This window comes from Cicer arietinum, chromosome 5 (genome assembly GCF_000331145.2).
Source record: "Cicer arietinum cultivar CDC Frontier isolate Library 1 chromosome 5, Cicar.CDCFrontier_v2.0, whole genome shotgun sequence".
NCBI classification, from domain to species: Eukaryota; Viridiplantae; Streptophyta; class Magnoliopsida; order Fabales; family Fabaceae; genus Cicer; species Cicer arietinum.
In genome coordinates this window covers 44,661,529-44,682,598 of record NC_021164.2, presented here as the reverse complement: position 1 = coordinate 44,682,598, position 21,070 = coordinate 44,661,529, and the positions used below count along the sequence as shown (strand labels likewise).

The following is a 21,070-nucleotide window of genomic DNA, read 5'->3' as shown; positions in this document are numbered from 1 at the left end:
TCAGCAGGAGTAGCATACAAGTTTGGTTTTCAGAAACAAGCATAAACCACCAGAAACAAAACTGATGTTTTGGCTGTATTGATTCCATTTTTCAATTATCAGATTTATATTATGTTACATGACAAACAACTTGACCATAAAAAGTCAAAGCAAGTTGAGGATACTATAGGTTTATCAGAACCAAAAGAAACAAATGTAGACAAACCAAAGAAGAACATTATTGGAACCATGTGGGTTTTCCGAAACAAGCTAAATGAAAAAGGTGAGGTGGTCAGAAACAAGGAAAGACTTGTCGCACAAGGCTATAGACAGAAATATGACATTGATTACACTAAGACATTTGCTCCAATGAGTAGGTTCAAAGCTATTTGATTCCTACTTTCTTTTGCTGGAAATAATAACATTACATTATTTCAAATGAATGTTAAAAGTGTTTTTCTAAATGGTTATATAAGTGTCTTTCAAATGAATGTTAAAAGTCTATGCCAAACAACCCCTGGTTTTGAAAGTTCTGAAATTCCAAATCATGTTTTTAAACTTGGGAAATATCTGTATGTTCTAAAATAAACACATAGGTCATGGTATGTTAGAGTTAATAACTTCATGCTTAAAAATGTATTTGAAAAAAGACAAGTAGAAATCAATAGAAGATGTCATTCTTATTATTCAAATTTATGATGATGACATTAATTTTGAATCTACTAATGGAACTCTTTGCCAATAATTTTTTAAATTGATGCAGCTTGAATTTCAAATGAGTATGATGGGAGAATATAAGTTCTTCTTAGGGATACAAATTTAGCAAAGTGAAAAAAGTATATACATTCATCAAAATAAATATACAAAAGAGCTTCTCAGGAAGTTTAAGATGAGTGATTGCAAGTTGACCTTAGAGAATCACATTTAACTACTGGTAAGATAATTCCTAGATACATAAAAGGCACTACCAAGTATCAATCTTACCTTGTTCTACAAGAAATCTCCTAAGTACAAACTGAGTGGATATTCTATAAGAAATCTCCTAAGTACAAACTGAGTGGATATTGTGATTCTAATTATGTTGGAGATAAACTTGAGAAAAAGAGCACTAGTGGCAATTGCACCTTTCTAGGTGACAACTTAATATTTTGGTCAAGTAAGAGACAAAATACCATTGCAATGTCAACAATAGAGGCTGAGTATATTTCAGCAATTGGCTGTAGTTCTCAACTACTTTGGACGGAATAATAACTTGAAGACTACAAAATCCTAGAATCCAACATTCCCATCTACTGCGACAACACTTCTGCCATTTTTCTTACCAAAAACCCTATCTTACATTCTAGAGCTAAACACATAGAGATTAAACACCACTTCATTATAGGCTTTGTTCAAAAATGGGTACTAAACATTCAATTTGTAGACACTGAACACCAATGGGCTGACATATTCACCAAACCACCAAATGAAGATAAGTTTGACTTCATCAATAAAAACCTAAACCTTACCTTTATACCTGACTTATGTTGTGATAACTTTAAAGTAGTTTAGTTTTATATTAGTTTTTGTATTTTCATGTATTATGTTATATTTATTTTGTTAAAAAAAAAAAGAAAAACAAAAGAAAAAAAGAGTGACAAAGTTTCAGTTTGAAGTCTTTTTGTCTGATGACAAAAGAAGGAGAAAGATATTTGATAAAGTGGGGGAGAAAATGATACTAAGACTTATGGGGAGTCAAAAAAATATAAAGAAAAGTTTTTATAAAAAATACAAGTTTTGTCATCATCAAAAAGGGGGAGATTGTTGGAACCAAGTTGGTTTTACATTTAGAGTTTTGTTGTTAACAAAAATATTTTATGAAAACAATGTATTTGACTTCAAAGAGTGTGAAAGAAGATTCAAGTTTTTTAAGAAAATCTAAAATAAGATTTAATTCAAAATTATAATTGATGAAAATAAAAAGTAAGATTTGATTCAAATTTATAATTGAAGAAAATCATTGACCAAGTTGGAAAAAAAATATGGTCAAGATTTGAAGAAGATTTGATTAAGATGTGAAGAAGATTTAATTATGATTTGATCAAGATTTAAAGAAGATTTTATCAAAATTTGAAGCAGATTTAGATTTGAAGAAGATTTGGTCAAAATTTGAAGAATATTTAATTAAGATTTGAAGAAGATTTAATCAAAATTTGAAGAAGATTTAATTCAGATTTGAAGAAGATTTGATTAAGATTTCTCTACAACAAAATATAAACAAAATCAATTTGAAGAATTTACATATGCAATTTGAATAAAAATAAAATGGAATCAATCTGAAGAGTTTACAAACTGAATCTAAACAAAATAGAAATAAAATCAATTTGAAGTATTTACAAACTCGATCTCAACAAGATACAATTCATAATTAAACAAGGACTACATTGAAGCCTACATTTTCACTATAAATAGACACTCAAGGCTGAAAGAGAAAAACGTCGAAAATCAGAAAAGGGTAGAAGAACTCAAGCTCAAAGTTCTCAATTCATCTTAGAGTTCAAAGAGAGAAATACTTGTTCAGGTTAGAAACATTTTCTGAGTGTTTTTTTTCTTAGAGTGTGAGAGTTATTATTATTCTCAGCTTTTAGAAGCAACTACTCAAGTTCCAATCTTTTGTATCCAACCCGATAGTGGTTTAGCTCCTTCTTCAATCTGGAGTTGTCATATTGTTAGGAGAAGACTTAGCTTGCAGGGTCAAGGTGGTTAGTTCCTTCTTCAATCTGGGGTTGTCAGGCTGTTAGGAAAAAACTTGACTTGTAGGGTCAAGGTGGTTAGTTCCTCAAAAGTCTGAGTTTGTCAGGCTGTTTGGGAAGACTGGCTTGGAGGATCAAGTGCTATGTAATTCAAGGTGTTTCAATTAGTAGATTAAAACATTCTGATTGGGGGGGGACTAAATGTAGCCAAGTTAGTAATGAACTAGGATAAATCTATGTGTAAAGTTATTTATGCTTTCATTGTTTGCATCCTCTTAATCCAATTGCTTCTTATCTATGTAAATCATACAAACCAATCAACCTTCATCAAATTAACAAAAAGTTATTAATTTTGTCAAACACAATTCAACCTCCCTTCTTGTGTTTGCACCTTCACAATATCCTTGCAAAGTTGCAACAACTTTTTTTAAACACTAATTGAATTTTGTCAGTTTGAGTTGATTAATTTTAGAAACATTTGTTAGGAATAGTGTATTCATAAATTGTCAATTAAAAATATTGTAAAATATCACCTAGTAAAAAAATTAATATGTTTCCGACGAACAATGTCCTTGCTAATTAATGAATTAAAAAAATTAAAAGTTAGAACAACAAGTAAAAGTTCTTAATAATTAAAAACGAAATAATAATTTAATAAGAAAATGTGAAAAAAAGAGAAATGAATGGAAAAAAATAAATAAATAATAAAAATAAGAAGGCTTCAATATAAAATTAGTCCATGCTAATGGGAAGAAATTTGATATTAGCCCCTACAAAATAAATTTTTAGTTTATGTCTCTGGAAAATGCAAACATCATTTTAGTCTCTGATATTTACCTTTATTAGTTTTTTAACGGTTAAGTAGTTAATGACATTAAACTTAGTTCCTGCAAAATTCAACAAATTTGGTTTGAGTACTTGTAAAAAAAAAAAAAAAAGTTGTTGGTGTCCCTTTAAAGTACAAGAAATTTGATTTTAATCTCTATATAATAAAAAAAAACTTGTTTTAATCCGGTATATGGTTTTTATAATTGTTGAAAATATATTTATATTTATTACATATCATGTAAATAGGGATAATATCTCGAATATTTAATTTTATATTTATTGTCGTGAGCCTATATAAAACCGACTTCGTTGTGTAGTTTACACACACGATTTCACCATATGTCTCTCATTTTCTCTTATTCAACATAGTATCTAGAGCCTATTAAGAGAGACAATCCTATACCGTGATTACCCTAGGACCCATTGTCCTTCGGTGATATTTTTTTCTCTCGGTAAACCGTGACCGAATTTCGATTTACCCCTTTTGTCACTTTTCGTTTATTTTTCAGCAAATCAGTCGTAATACTGTTCATCGCAATTTTTTTTTGACTCTTCCGCCACTGTTTCACCGCTAGTTTTAAGTAATTGCTTATTGATTATGACTGCTTATGAAGATTTTCTTCGATGGGTAGAGTATTGTCAGAACTCGAGTTCCGCTGTTTCGGCCGCACAAAATGGTAATTCAGCTGTTTGCATCTTACCTTCTCATTTCCCATGAATTCTCGATTCTGATGCTTCTAACCACATTACTGATAATAAAGATATTTTCAACTCTTTCACAACTTCTAATTATTTACCTAAGATAGTCTCAGCCAATCGTTCCCAAACACAATTTCAAAGAATTGGCACTGCCCAAATCCTCCTTAATCTATTCGTTAAATCGGTCCTTTATGTACCTGGATGTCCATTTAATTTAATTTCTATCAGTCGATTGAATCGTTCTCATGATTGTGTTGTCACATTTACTAATTGCAATGTTACTTTGCAATATCGAATATCAGGACGAAAAATTGGTGTCGGATGTGAATCTAATGACTTTTATTATCTCTCAAACCCATCAACCACATGCCCTACCACATATTCTGTTCTTACTATACATTCTCAGTTAGGTCAACCGAGTCTTCCCAAACTTTAACATATAGTACCTAATCTAACCAAATTTTCTAGCTTAAATTGTGAGTCGTGCCAGTTAGAGAAACACACGCATAATCATTTCCCTGATCGAGCTAATAAATGTGTTTCATCCCCGTTTGCTTTAGTTCACTCAGATGTTTGAGGTCATTCTCGTACTATTTCCACTCATGAGTCTAGATATTTTGTTACCTTCGTTGATGATTTTTCCCGTTGTACGTGGTTATTTTTAATGAAAAATAGGTCTGAATTATTTTCTATTTTTGAACAATTTTATGAGGAAACTAAAATTCAATTTGGTGTATTCATTCGCACTTTGCACAATGTTAATGTCCATGAATATTTGTCCCATCAATTTAAAAATTTTATAACCTCCAACGAAATTCTTCATCAAACATCATGTGCTCATACACCTCAACAAAATGGGGTAGCCGAATGCAAAAATTGGCATTTTATTGAAACCACCAGTACTCTCCTTCTTCATGGTAATGTACCATCTCGCTTTTGGGAAGATGTTATTCTAACGCCGTGCTATCTTATAAATTGTATGTCTTCTTTTGTTCTTGATAACAAAGTCCCTCACTCGATCCTCTTCCCTCGTACCCCTCTTCACTCACTTCCTCCTTGTGTCTTTGGGTCTACATATTCTGTCCACAATCTCACTCCTGGTCTTGACAAACTTTCAACTCGATCTCTAAAATGTGTCTTTCTTGATTATCATCGGCCCCAAAAAGGTTATCGTTGTTATTCTCTTACTCTTCGACAATATCTCATATCGGCTGATGTCACATTTTTTGAGTCTGTTACATACTATGAGTCGCTTTCTGATGCTTTGTCTACAACTATTCTTGTGGACCTACTAGAGTCTGTTTCACCTTCTCTTTTACCACTAGAGCCTATTACGTATGTCCCACCTGAGACACCTCTGGTGGCCCCTCTCGTTGTCCCACTTGAGACTTCTCTCGTGGATCCTTCAATTGTACAGCCTCTTAAGACATACTGTCGTCCACAACCACCATTGGTTGTACATGTCCCTACACCCGTTTTTGATACTGAGGTCATTCTAGATGCTCCTTCGCCGCCACCTCATTCTTTATTGGATCCGACCTTGATATTCCTATTACTATTTGTAAAGTTATACATCCTACTCATAACTCATCCCTTCATTACATTGGTTTGAGTTACCATCGTCTTTCTCATTTGCATTATACTTGTTTGTCTTTCTTGTCTTCTGTTTCTATTCCTAAATCTCCAAGTGAAGCTTTATCTCACCCTGAGTGGAGACAAGCAATGATTGACGAGATGTGTACACTTCAGAGTAGTGATATCTGAGAATTGGTTCCTTTACCATCTGGAAAGTCATTAGTAGGATGTTGTTGGATTTATAGGGTGAAAGTTTGTCCTGATGGTAAGTCTAACACCCCGATTTTTAACACCACGGGTGTATTTTTTTTTCTTTAAAAAACAAATAATAAAAATAACTCATCGTAACGCAAACGACAAAATTCTTGAATAATTACATCACATATACCAACAAACTAAAATAGTTTTTGAGACGATAATTCAAAATGTACAAATAGAAAATACATCGGGGCTATGAGACCCATCAGACATCTCTCATACCCCTAGGGTATTCTCGGCAGACATCTGCACAAAAGCACTGCTCCAAGAATGCTATCCCCCCATGGTCACGTCAAAAAAATGGAACATGGACCCTCCAAACGAAAGTCAACTAACAATATAAGTTATAGATACAATCATCCCAAAATTAAATAAGTACGACCACCAAAGACATTAAGTCCCTATACAACCAAACTAATCTGATCATTCACTAGCAACTATAATAACATGGGTGACCTCCTCACACTCTACAGGTGCCTTCTACCGCATTATCCATCTTCGAAGTAACCTCCTCCTCATCAACATCCGTAGAAGGATCAGTCTCCTCAAAAGTCATATCCACCCACAAGATAGGTGGCTTCGGCGGCGTTGGGATCTCAAAATAGTCCGCTATTTCAGCGAAAGTTGATAAGGGATCATTCACCGAAAATGGAAGCTTTGACTCGACCTACCTAGACGGTCCTGGAATATCTCTTCCTACTGGCATCGACCCCTTATCCTTTCTGCCGGTCCCCGACCCAACCACTGTATCTCCAGCTCCTACGGTGGCATCCGCCTCAACTCTAACTGAGGAATCCTCTACATCGTCCCATGCTCCATCATCCCAAGCACCAATCCTGAAGGTACCGGATAGTCGATCATCTTGCGAGTGAGTTCCACGAGGTATATTGCTCCAGCTTTCCTACCTGTCCTCACTACTCTCCCCGTATAAGTAGCCCGACTTGAGATGGGGTCGTATATCTAAGCAGTCGGTGAGTATAGGTCAGGGAAATCAAACGATGTTTCTGTCGTCAAGGTAACAGTCAGTGGATCAAACTCGAGTATCATCTGAGGGCAAAACCCAATTTCCACAATAATTGTAAAGGGTCACCAACCGAAATTAACAAATAACACTTAGCACAATTCTTATATTTTCAAATGCTTAAGAGAACGTTTCGTTTTAGCATACTCCTCGAAAGGGTTTTCATATGTCAAAAATGGATAAACAATGTTGAAAATTTAAGTTTTTGACAAAACTGCACTGTCGTATTCGAATACAGCATTTTCGTAGCCGAACACAAGTGCTAAGCCAATAGAAATAACTGCACATTTGTATTCGACTACAAGATGATGTAGCCGAATACAAATGAAATTAGTGGCAAAAGTCACTCAGTTGTATTCGAATACGAGGTTAAAATTTTAAATAAAAATTGAACGTTACAGACATGTATTTGACTACACACTGCATGTAGCCTAATACAAATGCTAAATTTTGCAAGCTTTTCAGTTTTAAAAAGGCTCTGAATTATTTAACACTTACGATACAAAGTCCATCAATAACACTTCAAACATTCATAATATCAATTATGAACACATAATTACATCGAAACTTAATCAACACAAATTCACACCTCAATCACACATCAAACATTCATAACATCAATTATGAACACATAATTACATCGAAACTTAATCAACACAAATTCACACCTCAAAAAAAGTTACGGCACAATAACAAACAACAACCGAGTATGTATATACAATCATCATAGTATAACAAACATGACTCGCGTACCAAGCTCCCTAATGCAATGTGTATATGCCAATACGCATGATTCCAGAATTTTTAACAAAAACCCTCCTCGAGTGGGCGTAAATCATAATTGTACCGCCTATCACATGTCTTAGTACTAATTACCAAGGTGCAGTATCTCACAGACTAGCACGATTTACTAGAGTGTAGCCTATCACAAGCCTTACACATCAATTAAATCCTTGTAAGGATAAGATGAACCAACTATCACATGGAACCACCTAGTGGCCCATCACAGTAAGCACTTAACTTCGTGGCCCATTACGGTCACCACTTGACACCGTAGCCCATCGCGGTCACCACAAGCATGAGCATACTTTGACTATTTTCACCACAATCATTAAGTAAATGCAACTATTAAAAGATTCATTATTTTTAATACTCATTTAACACTAACAATTTTTCAAACTTATCACAAAGTATACTCAAACAGATTTTCCTCAATAAAATTTATAATGCACATATTATCAGTTATGAATACATAATCACATCAAAACTTAATCACCACAACAACATTAATATATCAGAGTTCTCCTCACTGCTAACTTAGTGCCAACGACCTCGATTCATTTTTGAGACTCAAGGAGCTAACTACATAAACATAAATATTTATAACAATTTGTTCACAACTAAAATTTATCCAACTACAACAAAATTCCCAAAATTATATCTTCTTCACGCACCAAACTTTTAAAACCAAATAATCTACATTATTTAGTTAAAACTAAATAAAACAAATATTGTCCAAATCACACATACACACTCGACTATTAAAGCACCGAAATTTTGAGTTAATAAAATACTCTAAACTTTTTGTTTTTAAACTCAGTCCAAGAGTAATTAAAAGAGTAACATTTTAACCTCTAACCATTTTAATTTCAATCTAACTTTTTTATCAAACTCTTTAGCTTAGTTAAAATTTGAACTTTTTCACAACTTTAACAACTCTAAATTTTTTTGTAAAATTTCAACTTCAATTCAAACTCATTTATTTGAAAATAACTCATTACATAACTCAAACACATAAAAAATCATTTTTTTTAAACCATTACTAACAAAATCAACAACAACAACAAAAAAAACCACAACAACAACAGCAACACAACAATAAGGATTTGTTAAGAACTCAAAAATTTCACTCAATATAACATTAATCATACATCAATCACACACATAGAGTCCCTATATGCAAAGTAAAAATTTGGAAGGATCCCTTACATTCGTTATCGCTTTCTCAACCGTTTTCGCTACCGCTATCAAATACGGTGAAAACTCTCGCTCGCGTCGACACCTCAAAATTTAGTTCACAAGCACCATAGTATGGAGAGGATTAACTTTCCCTTCTGACACTTCTCGAATGGAAGCTTAAATCTAGATGAGAATGAAAGTTTGTGTTTGTTTTTTTTTTAAAAAAAGCACCAAAACTAGTTTGAAACAGATTAAGGAAGAAGAAGATACTCGCGAAGCTGGAAAAATGTTTTTCTTTCTATTCCTTTCTTTCCTCAAGCGAGTATATATATGTACATATGTGTGTGTGTGTGTGTATATATATATATATATATATATATATAAACTCTTACACACATCACTTCACTCACATTTCAATCTAATTTTATCAAAATATCTACTCTTTTCGCAACTCAATTGACAGAAAAATTAATTTTTTTTTGCAACAAGGGACATTTTAAAAAACTGGCCAGATTTAAATTATTCTTCGACAAATAATTTTAATCGAGTCTCAATATATATATATATATATATATATATATATATATGTATATATACATATATTAAACATATTACAAACTCTAACAAAATATGTTTTTGATACTTAGTTCACAAAATAAATTAAAATTGAGCGAAATGCCTAAACAATTTTAATACAAAATACCCTAAAATTGCAAAAATTAGAATTTAAAATTAAAGGTCTTATAGTAAGATTGATCGTCTAAAAGCCCGTTTGGTGGCAAAAGGGCACACTCAAATTTTGGTCTCGATTATAGTGATACTTTCTCTCTTGTGGCTAAGATGGCCTATGTTAGACTACTCCTCTCTATTGCAGCCATCATACATTGGTCTCTGCACCAACTTGACATTAAAAATGTTTTTTTGCATGGTGATCTTGAAGAAGAAATGTGTATGGAGCAACCACATGGGTTTGTTGCTCAAGGGGAGTCCTCTGCCATGGTTTGTCGACTTCAGAAGTCTCTCTATGGTCTTAAACAGTTTCCTCGAGCTTGGTTTGACAGATTTTGCACAGTAGTGCAACATTTTGGTATGATTTAAAGTGAAGCTGATCATTCTCTTTTCTATCGCCATTCAACCCAATGGTGCATTTACTTGATTGTCTATGTAGATGATATTGTCATAACCGATAGTGATCAGCAGTGCATACTTCATTTGAAACAACATTTATCTCATCAGTTTCAAACAAGATCTTGGCAAGCTCCACTACTTATTGGGTATTGAGGTAGCCTAATCTAAGGACGATTTAGTAATTTCACAAAGGAAATATGCCATGAATATTATTGAAGAGACATGTTTAGTGAATGCCAAGCTGATTGACACTCCTATGGATTCAAATGACAAACTTCTACCTAATCATTAGGAGCCATTTTCAGATTCAGGAAGATATAGAAGATTGGATGGTAAATTAAACAACCTCATAGTCACCCGTCCGAACATTTATTTTGCAGTCAATGTGGTAAGCCAATTCTTAAACTCTCCATGTCAAGAACATTGGGATCATGTGATACGAATCTCGAAATATACTAAAGGTGCTCAAGGAAAATGTCTAATTTATGAAAACAGAGGACATACTCAGATAGTTGGTTATTCAGATGCCGACTGGGCAGGCTCACCCATTGATAGGCGATCCACTTATGGGTATTGTGTACTTGTTGGAGGAAACTTAATATCTTGGAAGAGTAAAAAACAAAGTATAGTTGCAAGATTTAGTGCTGAAGTTGAATATAGGGCTATGGAATTAGTGACCTGTGAGATCATTTGGTTGAAACAATTACTCAAAGAGCTTCAATTTAAAGAGGCAACACAAATGGAATTAATCTATGATAATCAAGCAACATTGCACATTGCCTCTAATTCGGTTTTTCATGAGAGGACAAATCATATTGAGATAGATTGTCAATTTGTAATGGGGAAGATAGAATCAGACGACATCACCACTAGCTTTGTTAATTCCAATGATCAATTGACATATGTATTCACTAAGTCCTTGAGAGGTCCTCGAATCAGTTATATATGTAACAAGTTTGGTGCATATAATTTATATTACATATCATGTAAATAGGGATAATATCTCCCATATTTATTTTTGTATTTATGGGCTTGAGCTTATATAAAATCGACTATGTTGTGTAGTTCACACACATAGTTTCACCATATGTCTCTCATTTTATCTTATTCAACAATAATAAATTATAGTCCTCCATTTACAAAGAGATTTATGTGTAGTACAATCGAGTACTTAATTCACTAATCCTATAAATAACATACAAATATTCTTTAGTCTTCCACTTCAGGCTTTGAGTATTTTTCTCTAGCTTATCTAGACTATCATTCTCAAAAACTTCTTCAACTTTTTGACATTGTGCCGTTGAGGTTCATGAGAGTTGTTATACCTTTTTAAGTACCTCTTAAAGGTGAGAGGGTTGTTGCCACTATCAGGCTGATTTATATTAGTTCTTGTTTGTGCTTGATTTGACACAAACTTTGTTTCTAGGATTCTAACTCAATGAGAGGATGTTTCAGATCAAGTCCTATGTAAGTAAATGTGCGTAAGAATACTTTGACTGGTTTACATCAACTCTAATAACTCTGTATTGAAATGATATTTCATTCATTCATTCATTTCTTTTAATGTGTTCTTTGCTTTTTCATATTTTCTTCTTAATACATAGTCTTTTTCATTTTCTCTCTGGCTCAAGTATTGGACTAAGTGAGTTCTTCTTAAATAGAGAGTTGAAGTGTTCATTGAGAATATTTTCGTTGGTATGAGGACAAGGAAGCAAAGGATACTATGATCAGATCATGTCTTAAAGACTTTAAAACAAATATGAACACGAGCAAGTAAAGAGAGCAAAGGCAAGTATTGTAACCAAGTTGGTTTTATACTTAGAGATTTGATGTTACCAAAAGTATTTTATAAAATCAATGTATTTGACATCACGTAATATGAAAAAAGATTCATGTTTTTGAAGAAAATCTAAAATAAAATTTGATTTAGATTTATGATTGAAGAAAGTATTTGACCAAGTTAAAAAGAAGATATGGTTAAATGTTTTTGAAGAAAATCTTGACCATGTTGAAATGAAGATATGGTCAAATATTTTTGAAGAAAATTTAAAATAAAATTTGTTTATAATTTATGACTGAAAAAAATCTTTGACAAGTTGAAAAAAAGATATTGTCAAGATTTGATCAAGATATATCACAAGAAGATATGAATTATTTACAAGAAGATTTGATCAAGATTTTTATATAACAAAATATGAACAATATCAATCTGAAGAATTTACAAATTCAATCTGAATAAAATATGAACAAAATCAATCTGAAGAATTTGCACACTCAATCTGAACAAAATACGAACATAATCAATATAAAGAATTTACAAACTCAAATTGGAACAAAATACGAACATAATCAATCCGAAGAATTTAATAACTCAATCTAAAAAAAAATACTGACAAAATAAATCTAGAAGAACTGCTCAGATTGAATCTAGAAATAAAGAATTCGCTAAAGAACATATTGTCAAAAAATATCTTGTTCAGAATTATTTTTGAATAACATCATCGTTGACCAAACTAGGAATGAAGAAACAATTCATAATTAAACAATGACTTAATTGAATCCCTAATTTTATCTATAAATTCCAAATTCCAAGAGTAGATACTCAAAGAGTAGAAGAACTCAAGCTCAAAATTCCAAATTTATCTTAAAGTTTAAAGAGAGAAACAGTTGTTCGAATGAGAAATATTTTCTAAGTGTTTTTCTTTAGAGTGTCATAGTCCATTTTATAACCAGCTTATTAGAAGCAAATACTCAAGTTTCAAATCTTTGTATTCAAACCCAATAGTTGTGTTAGGGTGTCTTCAACAATTTGGGGTTGTCAGATTGTGTGGAGAAGACTTGACTGTTAGAGTCCAGATGTGTGTGTTCCTTAAGAGTTTAGAGTTGTCAGACTGTTTGAGAAGACTGATTTGGATGGTCAGGTGTTTTGGAATTCAAGTTGTTGAATTAGGGGATTAAATCCTTCTGAGTGAAGAAACTGGATGTAATCAAGTTAGTGGTTAACTATGATAAATTACTTGTGTCACTTTATTCATGCACTCCTTAATTTAGTTATTGTTTCTACTCTAAGTAAACCATCAAGTCTAAACCAGTTTAACCACAGAATAAAAAATTTATCAACTTAGTCAAACACAATTCACCCTTCTCATGTTTACACCTTTACGAAGGGATAGTCACACCATAATTTATATTGGTTCACCATAAACGTGGTAGATACGTCCAATCCCTTGACAAAGAAGGATTTATCCATTAATTGAAAACTTGAATTACAACACCTAACCTTACAAAAGGGGTGAAATTAGGTTTTGTTTTGCTTCTTCTAAGAGGATTGATTACAATGAACTTCACACTAAAACAGAGCATTAAGCACTAATTAATATAAAGTTGAACGAGTGTTTTGCTAAAATTGAAACCTTAAATTCTAAATACTTAGAGATTTTGAGTTCGTTAGGCTTTCTAAGTAGTTGTGTTGTGTTCTTCTTCAGAATTGATCCCTATATATAACATGAATTAGAGTTTCAATACTATCTCAAACAAATTATGAGTGCATGTTCGTTGCACAAGGTCAATATAGATCTTCACAAAAAAATAAATATTAATAGATAGAGTTTGGGAATATGACCATTGAAGCTTGATTAATTCCAAAGCGAATCTTCAACCAAAATCTTCTAGAATGATAATGTGTGAGAATGTCCAAATAGCACTGGAAAATAATTTTCCTTCAATCTTATGAGCACGTCTTCTTTGTGCGAGGTCAATAGAGATCTTCACAACAAATAAACCTTGATAGATATCATTTAGGAATATGACTGTTGAAGCTTGATTAATTCTAAAATGAATCTTCTACCAAATCTTCTAGAAAAGATTATGTGTGAGATTGTCTAGATAGCGCTTGAAAATAATTCACCTTGAATCTTCTTTCATACGCTTGTTTAAGAGTAGTGGGAACATATTAGAGTTATGAAACAACTCAATCTTCATCAGGTGTTGACTTTCCATCAAAGTCGTTGACTTTCTTCATCAAAACATAACTTGATCAGACACTGTGTTGCTTAACTCAGGTAATCATAGGTAGAGGTAGAACTGCCTGACTTTGAATTAGTTGCATGGGCAACATCACCTTGTTGCGTCTTCAGAGCATGTTGCTTATTAGAGGCAACATCTTAGAACAAGTTGTTGTAATCAGAGCGAGCGAATCATGAGCTTTAGAGCCAACTCAAATAGAAGCTTCAAAGTTAATGTTGTAAACGCTTCTGAGGAATGCTTCAAACTTTAGAGGCATGTTTTAGTATTCATAGGCAAACACCCATAAGCTTTAGAGGTACACTAGGCAAGCGCTTTAGAGGTCGATGCGCGCACAGAACAACTCGTGTAATAACTAGAGTCTGAGCATGACGTTGACTTTCTATGAATTCAGTTAACTCTGATGTCTTTGTTGAAGGTGCAAACACGAGAGAGGTTGATTTGTGTTTGCCAAAGTTGATAACTTTTTGCTAATTTATAAATAAATAAATAAAACTAGTTTGGTTTTGGTGACTTACTTGGAGTAGAAGCAATCAGATTCAGAGATAGGAAGCAATGAAAACATAAATAATTTGACACGTAGATTTATCATAGTTCACCACTAACTTAGCTACATCCAATCCTCTCATTCAAAAGATTTTAATCCACTAATTCAAATACCTTTAATTACAACTAGGGATGGGAATAGGCTAGGCCGTCCGACAGGGGCCTATGACCTGACCTACTTATGGTCTGGCCTAACCTCACTTATTTAATAAAAAGGATAGGCTCAAGCTATTTTTAAAGCTTATTTATTTAAAAATGTCAGGCTCAGGCTTATCAAAAAGCCTATTAGGCCTGACAAGTCGACCTATATATATTTAATTATTTATTAATGTTATTTTTTATTATTATATTAATAATATTATTCCTATTTTAAATTCTATCAAAATCACTCAATAGTCATTCCATATTCGGTAGCCATTCCATATTTGGTAGTCGTTCCATATTCGGTAGTCATTCAATTAGTCAATAACTCAGTAGTCCTTCCATATTTGTTTGAGAGGTAATAATGAGTGCGTTTGTTTCAGAAAAAAAAAAATCTATTCTTTGAAACCAAGAATTATGTTTTAGGGTTTAAAAAATGTTTGTTTCAGATTTTTTTTAAAATTATTTTGTTAGAAAAATTATTTTTTGTTTAATATATATAAATATGTACATTGATATTAGTATGTGGAGAACATGTGGTATGAGTAGAGCATTTAAATGTTTTAATATGAATATGGCTTTTAAATAGGCTTCCAGGTCAGGTCGAAAAAAAAGCCTATGATAGGCCGTAGGCCAGACTTAGGCCTAAAATATTAATCGTAGGTCAGGCTCAGGCCTTTCAAAGCCTGGTCTGACATGACCTATTCCCACCCTTAATTACAACTCAGACTTTTGAGTAACTGACCACTTTGACTACAAGTCAAGTCTTCTCTTAACAACTTGACAACCACATATTGAAGAAGAAACTAAACCACTATCGGGTTGGATACAAAAGATTTGAAACTTGAGTAGTTGCTTCTAACAAAGCTGATAATAATAATAACTCTCACACACTCTAAGAAAAGAACACTCATAAAATATTTCTAACCTGAACAAGTGTTCCTCTCTTTGACCATAATCAGAGAACGAAAAAATTAATGGAGAAGAAAGAAATAAAGAGCATCTCTTCATCTCTCACAAAAATATTAGTTTCAAAAGGTAAAAAAAGAGCCCAAATTCTCTTGATATTTAAGTATTGTTATGTTTTGATTTTTCTCAGCGATAAATTTTGACGTAATGTTGATTGTGAACTCCTAATTTGTGTTGATTGTGAAACCTAAACGATTTTTCTTTGTTTTCGCTTTATGTCAAAATTGTTATCGTGTTATTTGGATAGAGTTAGAGAAATTATTATCCCTTTGTTTCTGTGTTTTTAAATTATTGAATACATATACTTTGTGAAGGATGTTTGTTTCCAAGAGGTATGGACTCTTCTCAACTCAAGGCATCAACTAGTTATTTTCAGTTACCTATTGTAAGCAAAGTGCATTTGCCATCTATGGGCCACCAACGATATTATGAGTTACATGTGGATTTGGAAAATACTTGAAGAATATGTGGATTTGTGCTGTAGATTCTTGTTTTTGTTATCTTTAAGGTGCTGAGGAAATCTAGGACTTTGTTTAATGCTGGAACTGTAAGATAAACTTGTACAAAAATTTTAGTATATGAGCTTGCATGATCAGTGAAATGAAATTTATTAGTAATAGAATCAAAATGTTACAAAACTAGAAACCAATAAAGATAAGATGTAACATGCATGGTGAAAAGAATAAGATGTGAAAAAAGCAGAACAAACAGGATACCTGAAGAGAGAGAAAATGCAAGAATATAATTGATTGCCATAATGACTTGTTTTGCATAGAGTTATAATTTTATTGTGACAAGGATTAGCCACAGTTATATGTTTTGCATAGAGTTTTAATTTTAGAGTGACATAAGGATTAGCCACGGCTTTAACCGTGGCTTATTCACGGATTCAAATTTTTTAGCGATGTTTAGCTATGGACAAAGCGCGGCAAAAGGAGTTGTGAAAGAGGCATACAAATTGATACCAAGCTTAATGTGATCGTGGCTAACGCTTAAAGTAGCCGTGGCTAAAATTTTGGTGACGCCTCACTAGCCCACATGCAAACAAATTGTTGGGAATTTTATTAATAGGTTAAAGACTGTATTTTGTAGTGAAGTGATTCTTGACTTTCTATGAAGTGATTTTATGTTTGATTTCAAATATTGTTTCTCAAAATTATAGTGCTTGGTATGTTTATTGAAATGTGGAAAGAAAATACTATTACCCCAATCAAATTATTTCTTATTTTTAATGTTGTGATTTAATAGAGTAAAAAGAAGGAGCTATATTTTTAGATGATAATCGAATGAAATAAAGTCAACAAATAGAAGGCACCGCAATAAATTATACATGAAATCTATCGCATGTAATAAATTTATTAAAAAAATAAATTCTTTTTGTTGGAATGAATCATAAATAAAATAACTTTGTTGATATTAAAGAAGATATTTTTACGGTGTAAAATAATTTTATATTATCATCTAATCACATCCATCTAATTTGTTACATTATATAGTACAATTTTAAGTTAATGATAATTGTCTAACTATTTATTATCTATTGATCATTAGCGTAAAATAATCTTATCTTAATAATGTATTTCCTTTACTCTTAAATTTTTTACGAGAATGAAATATAAAAATCTTTTTGAAATAATTAATTTCCTCCGGCACCGGTCATCATACATATATCTAAAACATTAATAGAATTTTTTACACTGAATCAGCGATAGATTATAAGAAAGTAAAATTCAAAGAATGATATATTTTTTTATTTAAGGAACACGAAGGTCGGGGATATATTATTCATTACATTCTTTTTTAGATTAATTCTAATTAAACGTAAGCATCAAACAAACGAAAATAAATCCTTATATAAAACTGAAATATGCTATCAATGAAGGTAATATTGAACCATACTAATAAAAATAAAAAACTATATATTGAAACTTGCACTATATATCACAAGCACCAGTTATCACTCTTCCAACCATGTACATGTTATAACACTAACTTTCAAGATTGAACAATTTGATTCTTGAATTTTTTTTATAATCCAATAATTTGATTCCTGATGGTGGAAGAAGACGAACGGATTCTCTTTTCGTCCAAAGAAAGAAGTAAATTGAGCTTCAAATTTTCCAAAGAAGTCTTAAACATCTCAAGAGATTCCAAATTCATATCATCAATAGAATCATTCCACCAAGAATGGAAACAAGAACCATTCTTTTGTGCCTCAGTTATAACTTGCAAATTCTTCTTCTCTTCTTTGAGTTGATCTTGAAGTGCCTCATACTGAACCCTTAGATTTTCAACGCTCTCTTCCTCTTCTTGCATCATCTGTTTCTCACCATCGACGGGATTTTGTTGTCCGTCAAGAAAGTGTCGGATCACAGTGTCGACGTTAGGGTAGCCACATGCATAGATTTTTTTATCTTTTGAAGTAATGATCAACGCAGTTTTGGCTTGGCATAGAACGGAAAGTTCAGTGACTTTATTGAAAAGCCCTTGTTTACGTTTTGCGAAAGAAAGTTGGTCCTTGTTAAACTTTTCTTCCACTTTAATGTTTTCAAACTTTCTCTTGCGGGAGATGTTGGGTTTGGTTGCAAGGTTGTTTCTCTCAATAAAAGCCATTGATTTTTCTCAGGAAGAAGAAAACGAAAAAACCAAAGGAACGAACAGATCCTGGTACAATGATAGAAAATTGCTATTGTCCTAAAAAATATTGTTACACCTTCACTTATATAATACTCGCCCGCGTGTTTTGATTGTGTTTAGGCAACTAAGTGTATTAATTGCAAGATTTTTTTTTTTTTTGACGCATTAGTTGCAAAGATTACGATTTATTTTTCTGCCTCCAAAAAAATCTTTTTTTTTACAGAATATAACGATTAAGACTTTATCATTAATGAAATATCTTTTTAGGGGATTAATGAAATATCTTTTTAGGGGATTAATGAAAATATTTTCAGTTTCAAATAAAATCTTTTATGAAGTCACTTTTGAAAATTGTATTTGGTTTATATATCACTGTCATAAAATTTGTCTCAAATCCAGATAATATTAAGTGATCTATCTATTGAATTCAAAACTAAAAAAATATTCCTCAATATATATTAAAGACATATTAAAAATTAAAATGAATAAGAAATTATTAATTTACACTTATCTATTTTTATGAAGTCGTAAATCAATCAATATAGGTGTTTATGGTACATGTAAATCTGCGAATCCAGTCACCAAATTCAATCCAACCCACATTTTGACATCAGACATTCAAGTTTAGGTCTAGCCCGAACCAACCTATTGAAACTCAATTATGTTCGGTTAAGTAGCTAATTTAATTTTTTGAACTCATGAACCAACGAACTCAAATTAACGTGTCATATATATTTTGTTTATATTTTTACTATTAATGTATATTTAAAATTTAGTTTTTGGACTATGTTTGAGTATTTGTTACTAATTTAATTAATTTAAGTGTTTTGTTGTGTTTGTGGATGTATTTTAAGTATTAAATAATATGTTGCGATATAGTTTTATTATTTTTTAGATGTTCACGAATTTAAATTTAATTACATTATTTTAGAATAATTACCAATGTTTTTTTTAGATTAACAACTTACCCTTTTTTAATCATTAACAATAAAAATAAAACTTATAAAACTATCCTTTAACTTTACTTATTTTAAAATAATAAATTGTGGAGTTTTTTTAAATGAAAATAGATAGGTTATAAATTGCAGAAAGAAGAATGTTGATGAATTTATAATGCACATTTAATCAAATTCATAACTCAAATCTTTAAATAAATTCATATTTTTATTTTTTATTTGTTGAATTTGATGTTGTTGTATATGAAAATATGAGTTTATTTGAATATTTGAATTATGCATTTGATGAATATATGAATCTTCTAAGTTCCTGTAAAGAAAGGATAATATTGGTAATATTTTAATATATAAATGATCAAATTGTTACTTAAAATTAAATAAAAAAAACTAAATCGAGAAAAAAGAAATAGAAAAATGACTGAAGTGTTACATGAAAATAAATTGAGGGACTGCAAAAGCAATTGTATCTTTATTTTAAAGAAGTTTCTATTTTTATATTGACGATAAAAATGAAAACAAATTCTATGAACATATTTTATTATAAAGATCATATACAAAACAAATCTTTGTCACACAAAAATTAGTATTTTATTAATCACGTCAACATAAAAATTAGAATAACTATAATATAATCACTATAATTTTTTCACTTTCTAGTTTTTTTACTTTTTTTTTCTTTTGAAAATGAGATCACAAAAAAGTTATTCGAATGTACAATTAGTACATAGAACACGTGTTTATTTCTAATTAATTAGTTAAATTTAATTTTTTATGCCTTCTAAATAAAAATGAGAATAATTATAACAATACTAATTACAAATGCATTATAAAAACCATGCACAAACAAATGTATTATAAAAACCATGCACGAACAAATGTTTGTAACAAAGAATTAGTTAAAATTAGTGTTTTTAGGCTAAATTATGTTTTTGATCATTTAAATTATTTTTAGATTTCACTTTGGTCACTTAACTTTTATTTGGTTCATGTTGGTCCCTTATGTTACAAACATTGTATATTTTGATCACCAGAGTTAATTTAGTTCTTTTTTAGTCCATTAAGTTATAAACATCAAACATTTCAATCTTATGTTATACACTATTGAAAAGGACCACGTATTATGTTTGCAACTTAAGAGAACAAAGTGTTTAATGTGTGTGTATCTTAAGAGAGCAAAGTGTTTAATATGTCTAACTTAAGAGACTAAAGTAAAACGCAAATAACATAAGGGATCAACACGTCTAACGTTAGTAATTTAAGAGATCAAATTGAAACAAATAAACTTTAAGGGCCAAATATTTTGTGTTAATTTTTTTTTTTAATATCTTGGCAACATAAAACTAAAAGAAATTATAATACATTAATTATAATTTTTCCACGTTGTTTGTTTGAAAATAAGTGGCTAAAGAAGATGGTGGAACATACAATCATACATGGATAAAAATTTGTCATCAAACAATTAGTAAAAATTAATATTTTTATATCTTATGAATAAAAATGATAATAGTTATAATACACTAATTATAATTTATTATAAAAATCATATACATGAGTAAAATAAGTTTTTTATTTTTTTTATGTAGGGACTAAAATCAAATTCTTGCATTTTATAGGGACGG

At 31.2% G+C, this 21,070-nt stretch overlaps 1 protein-coding gene across 1 annotated transcript; it reads right to left on the bottom strand.

Annotated features, from left to right (window-relative positions):
- Positions 1-17,735: 17,735 nt before the first annotated feature.
- On the bottom strand, positions 17,736-18,536 carry LOC101507050 (agamous-like MADS-box protein AGL62). The gene has a single exon (XM_004513916.2). The coding sequence runs from the start codon at positions 18,469-18,471 to the stop codon at positions 17,887-17,889; it is 585 nt and encodes a 194-aa protein (XP_004513973.1). The 5' UTR covers positions 18,472-18,536; the 3' UTR covers positions 17,736-17,886.
- Positions 18,537-21,070: the final 2,534 nt, after the last annotated feature.